A 12,323-nucleotide genomic window follows, 5' to 3' on the forward strand; every position below is an offset into this window, starting at 1 on the left:
TATATGCATGGCATGTGTTCCCATTCTGCCCTCTTCTCTCCTGGGATGCTCCTGCTCTAAGCCACGCCCCGACATTTCTCCTCTGGCTTCCGGCAGTAGCCTCCTATGGATCTGCTCTCTCTCTGCCACTACCATTTTCTCTTTATCACAGCTGAGGAAATCCTGCAAAAGCTGAAACAAGATCAATGCAATTTCCCTGCTCACTTCCCTCCATGACTGCATTTACAATCAAGGCCAGGTGCTTACCTTGGTTTCAAAGCTTGTTTTCAAAGCCTGTGGTGTCTGGCTCTGAGAGCCTCTTGAAGACTGACCCTTGCTCATTACACCCAGCCACATTGGCCTTTCTCTCCTTTGAACATCCCAGGCCCATTTGCACCTCCAGACCTTTGCACTTGCTGATCCTCTGATCTTCCCAGGAGAGCTTTTCCATGTCTCAGCTCAGCTGTCACCTCCTCAGAGAGGCCTCTTAACAACCCAATCTACAGAGACTGGGTCCTAATGCAACTGACACTGTGAGTAACAAAATGCATATTAATTTGAAAATGTGCTAAGGGCACACTAGGTTTTGGTCATTTGGAATTTTCCCCCCAATTAACAGTGATTCATAAAAGTGTTTGACATTAACATTTGATTTTGATACTTGAAGTTGCACAAAAGAAAAATTTCAGCATGAAAGAAAAAAATAGCCATTAACTGGGGGCACTTGATTTATTTTTTAAAAAGCTACTGCACAATAAAAGTGAAACCATGAGTATATGCTAAAATAGTCATTAAACACATATATTTAGAACATTCCTCAAAACTAACTACATACTGACTTTAATGCTGTAATGATGTAAACACCTAGTTTGGAGTTAGGCATTGACTGATGGTAGTTCTTTGCCCCTAAAATACCAGAGAAGCTGTTTTTCTAAGCTTCTCACAGCCACATGAGTCTGCATTTACTCCTCCAGACTTAAGAAAGCTTCGTGACAACACAACCAAGACCGATTAAAAGAGAAAATTATTATCAGTCTTACTGCCGGCAAGTCAACCCCTGTCACTCAACATATGAGAGAGAACGTATCCTTCTCTAAAAGTTCCACTTGGTGAGCAAATACGTTTATTTGTTATATCAATAAAATGTGAGGCTGAAGCCTTATATACTGCAAACATATTTGATAACCTCTAACAGAAAGTAAAAAAGACGTAGAATGCAAAAAAAAGAAAAAGATTCAAAAAACCAAAATGTAAGAAAAATATGTACTGTGTGATGGGAGACGGATGTGTATACCCACCTACCTTTCTGAGGGCCAGTTCTTTGGGACTCCAGCTGCTGCCCTCTACCCAGCACAGCCTGCATTTGGGGGCAGGGCCTGGAGAGGCCAACTGCTCAGCTGGGAGGAGAATGCCATGGGGGCCCAGGAAGGCCAGGGCTGGAGGGAGGAGAGGAGGCTGGGGCTGCCTGGGGAAAGCACCAGTGAAAACTCCTTCGGAGGTTAGGGAAGCAAAGGATGGCCAAAGAATATGTAAGGACAGAACTGTGTACTGGGAGATGCAACGTCCTGTGAAATACTCTGGATGTGTGACCTTTTCTCATGATCCCCCAACCTTCAGGAAAGCCAGCTTTGCATATTGGTGTGTGTGAGTGTGTGTGTGTGTGTGTGTGTGTGTGTGTGTGTATGTGAGTGTGTGTGAGAGTGTTGTGTGAGTGTGTGTGTGTGCATGAGTGTGTGTGATAGTGTGTGTGCATGAGTGTGTGTGTGCATGAGTGTGTATGAGAGAGTGTATGTGCACGTGTGTGTGTGCATGAGTGCATGAGTATGTGTTCGCGAGTGTGTGTGCGTGTGTGTGAGTGAGTGTGTATGTGTGCATGTGTATGCGTGAGTGTGTGAGAGTGTGTCTGTGAGTGTGTGTGTGAGTGTGTATGTGTGTGTGTGCGTGTGTGCGTTGAGGAAGAAGCTGACTCTCACATCTGGTTAGCAAGAAGAGTGAAAAGTGCCCAGGAGAACAAGGGCCTTTCAGGGATCCACAGTTTTGTCCCTCCTCGGGGAGCTCAGCCCAATCTGACGGAGTTCCTGAGAGGCTGGAAAGCCTCAGGGACATGGTCACATCTGGGTTACAACTCTTTGGGAGCACCCGGGAGTTTGTGGGTGGAAAACTGGTTTTAGTGAAGGGCTCACTTTACTGTGCTCCCATAATACGAGTTGCTGGTGCTTCGCTGACAGCAATGTACTGGGAAGGCATGGTTTTCTCTTGTTATACAGGTTTTTACTTGGGAGAAGAGACTTTTTAATACACCAGTACAGAAACTGTTTTCATTATAGCTTTACAAAATTCCTACCTGTGCACTTGTTCTGGATCATAGAAACAGGAATGTAATTTCACTGAAGAAAATCCCCTAGGGTGTGATAAGATAAAGCTTCCATAAACATTTGAGAAATGACAGCAAGTGCTGAACAGAGAGGGGTTAGTCTTTCAAGAAGTTATTGGAATTCTCCATACTGTGCTAAACTCAACACGGCCTACAAGGCAGCCATCACGGATATGAAGTCATCATATTTTAAATTTAATGTTATTTATTTCTCAGAGCACACTTGTATAGTTTTGAAAATGTAAAATCATTTTGAAGTAATCCGCTTCAGGATTCTTCCCTGGGGCAGCACCAGGAAACACGAGAGCTCACTGCAAAGAAGTGGGAGAGGGACTCTGTTCCGGGCCGTAGTCGGAGTTTCTCCTCTGGAAGCTGTTGTGGTTCTTGTTGAAGCCAGACTGTTAGGTTGAGGCTTGTACTATCTCCAGTTCTCCAGGACTTTATTTCATATGCATTTCATATATTTTAAGCGTGCCCTTTGAGCACATCATCAAATGTTATATTAGAATCCCAATCTCCTGATAAAAGAAAAGAAGGTTTCAGTTTTGTGTCTGGGAAGATATGACTCAGTGACTTGGAGAGAAATCTGTGCAGACAAACACGGTTAAGAAGGAGCAGGCTGTAGTTGCGTCTCCTTTCCTCCAGGGAGAAACCCTTCCACTTCCTGCCGTCTGCAATGACAGATGAATCTGTACAACGTCTGGAAAATCTGTAGAAATATGCAGTCCGCAAGGTAGTGTTAAAAGGGACCACTGTTTATATGGAGAAGGAAGGTTACATGTTTGTTGGAGTTTGAAATGAGTCATCGTTATCTACCAACATTGAAAGTTAGAGAATGCTGTTGCCTTATTGAACCTGACAGTGTAGCTTTCTGAAAAGATGCAGTTAGCAAGGTAGCACAGAGGTGGTGGTGAGTACAGTGCTCTAGGGGAAAGTAAAAGGAAACAGCAATGAGACTCCCTCTGCCCCTCTCTACACACCCAACCATCCTCCCTTCTTCCCTCCCTCACTCATCTCTACATCCCCCTTCCCTTCCTCATGTCTTTCCATTACCCCTAATTAATTACACACACACACACACACACACACACACACACACACACACACCTGCATTTGTACGACCTAGGAAACCTCAAGCCAGAGATTTCTTATAAGTTTTATTCACATGGAAACTCTCTGTCTAGTACCCATGGAGCCACAGGCTATAAAGTATGGGGGAAAGGGATGTGAAACTCATTCTAATGACGTGTCACTCTCGGGCGGAGCAGGTAATCGGTTTCTCAGGGATAGAACTGCGTTTCTCTGGGAAGCATCTTGCAATGTGTCACACAAACAGCTTGTCCCTGGTTTGGAAAGGCTGGCTGTGACGGGCCCAGGGCTGGAATTAACATGCTTTCAGGCTTCATACTCACCGACATTACTCAAGATCCTGCATTTCTTTCCTTGCAAAGACTTCGGAGTGGCTTTAAAAGGGACCGTGGCTGATGTGGAAAATGAAGCCCACATGTTTGTTGGAGTTTGAAATAAATCATTGTTATCTATCAACATCGAAAATTATGGCATGTTGCTGTTTTATTGAACCTGATAGTGCAATAAAAATGAAAACACAACCCTGGATGGACGGCTCAGCTGGTTAGAGTGGTTTTCTTGTATACCAAAAGGTTGCAGGTTCAATTCCCAGTCAGGGCACATACCTGGGTTTCAGGTAGAAGGCAATCAATTGATATTTTTCTCTCACATCAATATTTCTCTATTTCTCTCCTCCCCCCATTCTTCGCCCCCCGATTTCTCTCCCTCTCCTCTCTGTCTCTAAAATCAATAGACATATCATTGGGTGAAGATTAAAAAAAAATGAAAAAGCAAGTTATTATTTGCATCATTGGCGTATGGTCAATCTAATATGTATTAGATTGCCACTAATAAATGCTTTTGGGCTTCAGATATTGATAAAGATAATTTGCATTTACTGAAATCCTATTATGTGTCAGATACTGTACTTGAATTTGGTATACTTGATATCATAAAACCATTGCATGCTCTCTTTAGGATTATAGGCTGCCTTCAATAGCAGCTTAAGGAAGCTAAGTAAGTGGCCCTAGCCAATCTGCTCATAGACATCCAAGCAGGTGGGTTTGCCTCATAATCTGCTCTTTGATGTCTTCCCCTTGAGGAAAGAAGGAATGCTGATGAGAAATTGTGGAACAGTCAAGACATTCACCACCAACCAGGGGATGAGGTGGGAGTAGTATTTGTTTTGCTGTTGATAAAGAACTGGCTTAATAGGAAATAAAAAAGTAAAAAAAATATAGTTGCTTCTCCAGATGGAAAATTTTTATGAGTTTATTTAATAGTTTATAAGTGAATGGATTGGAGAGAACCCAGTGAAATCTACAAAATTAAAGATGGAAGTGAAATTTCAAACTGACAGGGATAAACTGTAGTAAGATCTCATGAGGTTTCTTGTGTGGGTAGAGAAAGAGAAAATGAGCTCTAGCGTGGGCAAGTGTAAGGTGATATTCTTAGGGAAAACAATATGAGCTTTGCTTATGCCACCTCATGGTTTCAATACAAGGAAAGGAGCTTGAAATCAATATAAACAGTATAAAATACATAATTGTTCATGCTTTATTTTTACTTATTATTTTTTTAAATGATGTTTTATCCATTATTTTTTTTTTACCTTCATAAAGAAACGGGTAAAAATCAATTGTTAATTACTCCCTCTTATGGAGCAATTTGAGACCGAGGTTGCTTCAGTGATTTCCCTATGTTATTCTGGTAGTTAACAAAATAATTGCAGCTAGAAACCAGTACCACCGAACCCAACCCACACCCCCCTGTGTGTTCTTGTCTAGGGTCATAAGGCCAGGAACAGGAGACATTTTCTTATCCTTACCATGGCTTAAGGTCGAGAGCTCTGGCGCTGGAGTCAGACATGCCTAGATTCTAATCCCATTTTGCTACTTGCTAGACTCCAGTCACAGAACAGGTTGTTTAAACTCTAGAGAATGTTGATTCCTTTCTTCTGTAAAATGGAGATACAGAATGGCAACTGCCTCATGGAAGCATTTTAAGAATTAAGTTCAGTAAGTTCTGAAAATATTTAGCCAAATGCCTGTACATAAGTACTTAATGAATGTTCCTTTCTATTATTAACTAGAGGCCCAGCATGCAAAATCACTGGAGACCCAGATCCACTGGGCCGGAGGGACCCCAGGCCTCACTACGAGGTGCTGCAGGACCCGCCTTTGCTGCACAGCTCTGACCCGTTGTTTGGCTGTTAGGGCGTCATGACCACAGGCCTTTTATAATATAGGATGGACAGGAGGGTACAGTAAATTCACACTTTGAAGTAATAACATGCTCCAAGCATATAACAATTATTGATAAAAAAAAAAAAAGTGAGCAATCACGGCTGGCTTAACACTCAATATACTAGTAAACTTTCACCTAGACAAGAAATGGAATAGCAATACAAAGCCGTTTAATAAGCTCGAGATGTGGGCCTGCTGGTCTCTGGCTGGAAGCAGGCAGGGACCGGGCAGTTTGGCTTCCAGAGGAGCGAGAAAAGGAAAGCTTTCCACTGGAGGTGGGGCCTCTACCAGGTTTGGTGCTTGAAGCGTGGGGCTGAGGCAGAGCTAAGCCATCCTTTATAAGAAGAAGCTGTAAAAAACTACTGCCCCCAAAGGAAGTTCTAAACCAAGGGAGAGTAAGACACAGTGGGGCAACAAGGAGCCTCATGAAACTGCCTGTTGGTTGAGAGTGAGGCTGAGCGCATCTCACTGGAAAAGAAGGCTGAATGATGATATAAGGCCTGGCCCTGGGCAGTGGGCGCAGGCAGGTGGACCAGGGTAGCACCCAAACATATGGACTGGGAGTTGGAACACAAAAGAAGGGAGAAATAAAGCCAGAACAAACAAACACTTCAAAATGATCCTGCAAATCTATTGGCTTCAAAAGCTTTTTCGGTTTGTGAAGAAACCCACAAAGACATTTGATGCTAAGAAAGAAAGCAAAATCAATAAGTAATATGAATTTAGTTCCGGAGTTAAAGCAGGCTATTGGTCTGAGAAACAGACTAACATTAGGTATGTTTAGAATGCTCAAAGTGTTAAGTAGAGGAATATTGTTTATAATAAGAAACTTAAACATGTGAAACAAAATCAGGCAGAAATACAAAAGCATGTGTACATATGGCTAAAAATCAATTCAAAACTTTAGAAAGAAAAGGTGTTATTAAAATTAAGCATTTAATAAGTAATTTGAACCATAAACTGGACACAAAGAGAGACTAAGGGACTGGAGGATAGTGCTGACGAATTATCCTGGAATGCCAGAGTTCAGATAAACAGTGGTTAAATTGACAGATCTAATGGCTAAGTTCAAGGCTGGAGCATTCTTTGATTTAATGGAATTGAATAAAACTAAAGCCCATGGACATAGTTTTATAAGTGCTAATCATGCTTTTCTCTGAGCCCTAATATTTATATTTAAAATTTGTTACATCTTTGTTACATCTTTGCTATCTAATTATACATTTTGTAGCTGTTAGGTTCTTAATAACTATCCCTTAAATTCTATTTGTTCCTTTCTGTCATGCTTTAAAAATAATTCGTAGTGCCCCCCACCTTCCTCTGCATTTTGCAAACTTGCTTTAGACTCCGTGGAGTACTGGAGCTGCCTGTACTGGCTTGGAAGAGCTGCTTCTGCACATTTCTCCCCAATTCCACAGTTAGTTACGTCACGTTGGTAGATTGAAACCCACCATGATGAGAGCACTTACACCACGGAAAATGGCGCACACTCTGGGCCTGGGTGTTTTTGGTTTCCTGAAACCAGTTGTTAAAGGGTTACCAGCATTCTACTGCTCGGAGTTCCTCGCCCACAGTTCATTTCCTATCAGACAAACTTCCAAAGCCTAAGGCAGGGTCCTCTGAGAGGCTGTTCTGCTGGGAAATTTGATGGAAAGTACTGACAATTACTGAGACTAATTTGGCTGGAAAATAATGACACCAATTGCACATGGTGGCTTATAGGCATTTGTGATTCTCTTAGCATAACCCTGAGTACTGAGCTTTTGCTTTCAAGGTTAATATGAACATTGTTATGTATATATATTTTTAATCCTAAGAAAAATGTGTCCTTTTGCTGAAGTTCTCAATTCTCTCATATTGTAAAGTATTGGTTCCTTGCCGTACCAAATTATAATAATTCTTGCTTTCCCTGTCAATCAAAGAATAAAGTACTTAATGAGTATTTATCAGATGTAAGACACAGTGATAAGCAATATGCTATATACAGAGAATAATTGCAGAGCCTCAAATTATTATCTTTAAGAAGTGTATAATTTAGAGAGAGACACAGACATGCACACCTGAGAAGTTATATAAGGAAATTTTCATAACACTGTATAATTTGAATGTATCCAGAAAGTTTTCATCTTAAGGTCAGTCTGAGGACATTATTACATCACACACACACACACACACACACACACACGCACGCACACACACAACCCTGTTGAAGGTTCTTATTAAAGGCTTTTGAGGGTGGATGCCAGAAAACACGAGTGGAAATTACATCTCACATCCTAAAGTAAAATTTTATAAACATCTCCTTGGAGTGCCAAAACAGGTTTCGCTCAGTGGATAGAGCGTCGGCCTGCGGACTGAAGGGTCCCAGGTTTGATTCCGGGCAAGGGCATGTGCCTTGGTTGCCGGCCCATCCCAGGTGGGGGGAGGGGGAGTGCAGGAGGCAGCTGATAGATGTTTCTCTCATCGATGTTTCTGACTCTCTATCCCTCTCTCTTCCTCTCTGTAAAAATCAATTTAAAAAATCCTCTTAGAGCATTTTTTGTCTTTTCCCAATTTATTACTTCCATAGCTTCCATCCATGCCTCTCCTCATCCTTTCCCTCTCTGCCCCCTTGCATCCTCCTCTCTGAGGCTCCGTGCTGATGGTGCTCTCCCATCTCTCCAGGTTCTCCCGAGTCTGGTCAAACAAAGAATGGGAAGGAGAAAGAGTTTGTAAATTCCCATGATTTTATGTGCTCTAGTCACAAATAAAACTATTCAAAAGTATAAGGAATATTTGAAACCAGAGGTAAAGAGTTGGAAGCTTTAAATTCAGGGGGAATTGAAAAGACACAAAGAGCATTTGGGGGTGGGAGCGTTTTAAGGAGACAGAGCAGGGAGGAGAAGGTCTTAGGATAGAGAGACGGACTGGCCAGTGGGTGCTTCACTCACTTATTATATCGGAAGGCTCAGAGGTGAGCTTATGGTCACCCCGTGCTGCAGGTGTATGCAGATAACCATCTCTTGCTTAACTTATGATCATCAAAGTGAGCCTTAGTCCATGACCACTGTGTCCTCTCCCCAAAGAGGAGGAGACCGAGTAAAGGACAGACAGACTTTAAGGACATCCCCAAGTCAATATAGAAGTAGGGTCATAACTCAGATATCTGGATCCTAAGCAGGGACCCAGCTGCCATTGCATTTAGTGGAAGCATTTTTTCAAATAGTTCTAGGAGGACAATGTATTTGGAGGAGAGACAAGCATGGGTTTCCTTGGCTGTTCACAGTTTTATGCATGAACCTTAACAATGGGTGGGAGAGTGGCACTGCCAGGCTCTCAGGTCCCAAAGGTCAGCTGCCACACCCACTGCCACTGTTTGTATTCCTTGTGCCAACCATCTAGAGGGATTTTTAGAACCGTTCTTCCTCTTCTTATCAATGCAGACTCAAATGACAGGTGCAGGAGGCAATTCAGCAGTAGAGTCTATTGTTGGCAACTTTGCATAGTTTCTGGCTTGAGAATCCTCAGCCTCCTCCTCCTCCAACCTGGCTGATAAGTACAGGAGTCTTGCTCTGCCATTATGAGTCATTATCCAGACCCAAAGTCACTCCAGTGATTCTCACACTTGTCTGTGTTTCTGTGGCGATAGAGCTGTCAGCTTGGGACACAGGGAGTCCGAAGTATTAGGGAATCACAGTATGAAGTCATTAAGTTAACCGGCAATCTGATTCCTTCACGTTCAGGCCTGAACATCTCTGATAATCTAAATGGCTTCTTTCCTGCTAACAATCAGCCAGCAAGTGCGCTCACTCTCTGACAGTATCAAAGGCACTGAATCATTCGACCGAATCTCATCAGGGATCCAGGAATGTTTGGCTCATCTGGGTTCTTGACAACTTCTCCCCTCATCCACCAGAGCTCTGTCTGGCCACGTGACCCTGAGGAATTTATTCACTACCTCCTGAACTTCAGTTTTGTAAGGTTTTAGTTGAGTTAAGGTTATAGTCCATGTCTCCTCAGACAGTTCTGAGCACCCAGATTAGCCAGTACTTATGAAATTTTTCTTTTATTGATACCTTTTGTCCAATATTTCATATCTTATTCATTATTAATAACACTAGAGGCCTGGTGCACAAAATTCGTGCACAGTGGTGGGGGTTGTCCCTCAGCCTAGCCTGCACCCTCTCCAATCTGGGACCCCTCAGAGGATGTGTGACTGCCAGGTTAGGCCCAATTTCACAGGGGCTGCTGGCTCCTAACTACTCTGCCTGCCAGCCTGATAGTCCCCTAACTGCTCTCCTGCCAGCATAATCGCCCCCAACTGCCTTCCCCTGCAGGGCTGAGGGGACTGGGGGATTGAGGCTGCACGAGGCAGGGTTGAGGGGACAGGGCACCGCCATTTTGTGGCTATGGGCACTGCCATCTTCTGAGGGCATGACAGACAATTAGCATATTCCCTCTTTATTGGCTGTGAGTGCCACCATCTTGTGAGGGCATGATGGTCAATTATCATATCCCCTCTTTATTAGATAGGATAATGACATTATTATGTTATTCATTTTGATGTCATATTTATATATTATAGCCTCTTTGCAGTTCTATTTGAAGTAAATATGTTTTCCAAGGGTTAATTTTATTACTGCTTTTAAGTTATAATACTGTTTTTATTTTTATTTTATAAAACTTTCCAGTGGAGTTTTGAATTTCAACAGAACAGTGAGCAGCTAAGTGTCAAGACGGGGTCACCTGGGGAGCAGTGCACACCGCTTGATGCTGGGTGTACAGGACACTGTTGGCAATGCCTCGCTGGCTTGACAAACCAGCTTTTCCAGGCAGGCAGGAAGAAGCCACGCTGAGCCCCACCGACCACTGCAAACCATCCCAGCGTTGGCTTTTGCGCCGCCTGCACCCTGGACGCGGCTGGAGCAGTGGGTGCCTGTGGGACAGGCAGGCGGCTTGCTGCCTGCGTGACCTTGAGCAGATGAAATAACCTTCCTGTGCCAGTTTTTTCCTCTGGGAAATGAGGATAGCAAAAGTAAAAGTACCCACTATGCAGAGCTGCTGTGAGAATGAAGGAATTCAATGAGTAGAAAGGGCTACATTTATTATTATTATTATTATTATTAATGATTATTATTACCAGCAGCAGCAGTGGTGGCAGTTACCAAGTCCACTGCTCCTTCCTGAGGGGTCTCCATGAGAAGGCAAGGACTCTCTGAAACTCCAGGTCACATCTCTGTCTTCCTGACTGTGCATCATGTAGCCCGACCTTTCTGGAGAAGTCTCCTGGTGCCAGGCCTGAGACAGATGGTGACTCTCTCCATACATAGACGGGGACTCTGCTATTTTTGCTTTCCTGAAGGGACAGAGATCGCCCTCGCCGCAGTGCAGGGATGATGTCCAGCTCCGAGGAGAACAGCCTGGCGGCTGAGCAGAGGAGCTGGTGTTCAGGAGAGGAAGCTTTGTCAGCTTTCTGTTTGCAGGAGAGGGAACCGGGAAGGCAGGGAAGAGGGGAGGGAAAGGGACTCAGTGTTTCTCCTTCCACCTTGAGAAGCTGACCTCACTGACCCACACACAGTCTGGCCCGGTGGCCTTTCAGTGCAGCCCTGCTATGGACATTTGGTCCCTGTAACTTTAAACAAGTATTTCCAAGGAACAAGGTGACTTTGTCTCCCCCCTCCTCCCCCCCCCACACACACCCATTCTTCCTCTTCTACCATGCGAGCTGGGAGGTGAGCGGGATTCGGAGAAAAGAGCATTGTTCTTAACCCTGTTTCACCGCTCTAAGACTGAGAAGGAAAATAGGGAAAGGAAAACAGGAATTACTGTCTCCTCTGGTTTTTCTTTTAAAATATAAAAGTAACCCTGAAACTATTATATGATGAAGACCAGCGGTCGGCAACCAGTGAACCTCGGACCACTGGTGGTCCATGAGGTCCGAAAGGTTGGCGACCACTGATCCAGATGACAGACACCACATAATTTATTTCTTCCCACATGAAAATCCTATTAATAAAGAGCTAATATGCTAATTAGACCGAACAGCAGAACAACTGTCCGGACGACCTTCTAGATGAAGCTGGGCTGTGAGGGCCGAGCCCCTTGCACAAATTTTGTGCATTGGGCCTCTAGTTTTAAATAAAAGATCTGTTTTTTCTAATCTCTAGCAGCAGTGAACTGTTGTCATTCCTGAAAATAGGAAGAGCAGGACCAAAAGGGTTAATCTGCCTGACTTTGCCTTTTCAAGGTTGACTGTCAAGTTCTTGGCTCTCTATCCAGAGTATAGCTTAGGGCATTGCTGCCCAACAGAATTTTCTGCAAGGGTGGAAGTGATGAATAAGATGTGCTGAGTGTATGGCAGCCACTAGCATGGGTAGCTCTTGAGCACTGCAAGTGGAGTTACTGTGATTGTGGGACTGGGTTATTTAATTTAAAGTTAACTCATTAAATGAAAATGAATGTAAGACTTTTAGATTTTTAGCTAATTAAACTTAAATAGCCACTGTACTGGATGAGGGTGGGAGCAATGTCATAACAACTGCAAGTGGCACCCACAAATGCTGGTTGAATGCGTATTATCCACCCAAGAGGGGAAACGGACTCAAAATTCTGAGGAGCAATTTTTGTCTTCCACAGAAACCTCGGAAGAAGAAAATATTCAAAATTTATGTTTTTTT

General features: G+C 43.4%; 1 protein-coding gene across 2 annotated transcripts in view; it reads left to right on the forward strand.

The window, feature by feature from the left end:
* LOC311624636 (uncharacterized protein) overlaps nt 1-10,422 on the forward strand; it is a 36,312-nt gene extending 25,890 nt beyond the window's left edge. For both annotated transcript variants that reach the window (XR_014795360.1, XM_084888147.1), the window contains one exon: nt 10,338-10,422. Coding sequence is in view for 1 of the 2 variants with exons in the window: in XM_084888147.1 (XP_084744273.1) it covers nt 10,338-10,374 (37 nt within the window). In the remaining variant the exon portion in view is untranslated. The remainder of the gene's footprint in view (nt 1-10,337) is intronic.
* Nucleotides 10,423-12,323: the final 1,901 nt, after the last annotated feature.

The sequence above is a fragment of the Pipistrellus hanaki genome (assembly GCF_964339955.1).
Source record: "Pipistrellus hanaki genome assembly, chromosome: 6".
In the NCBI taxonomy this organism is placed as follows: domain Eukaryota; kingdom Metazoa; phylum Chordata; class Mammalia; order Chiroptera; family Vespertilionidae; genus Pipistrellus; species Pipistrellus hanaki.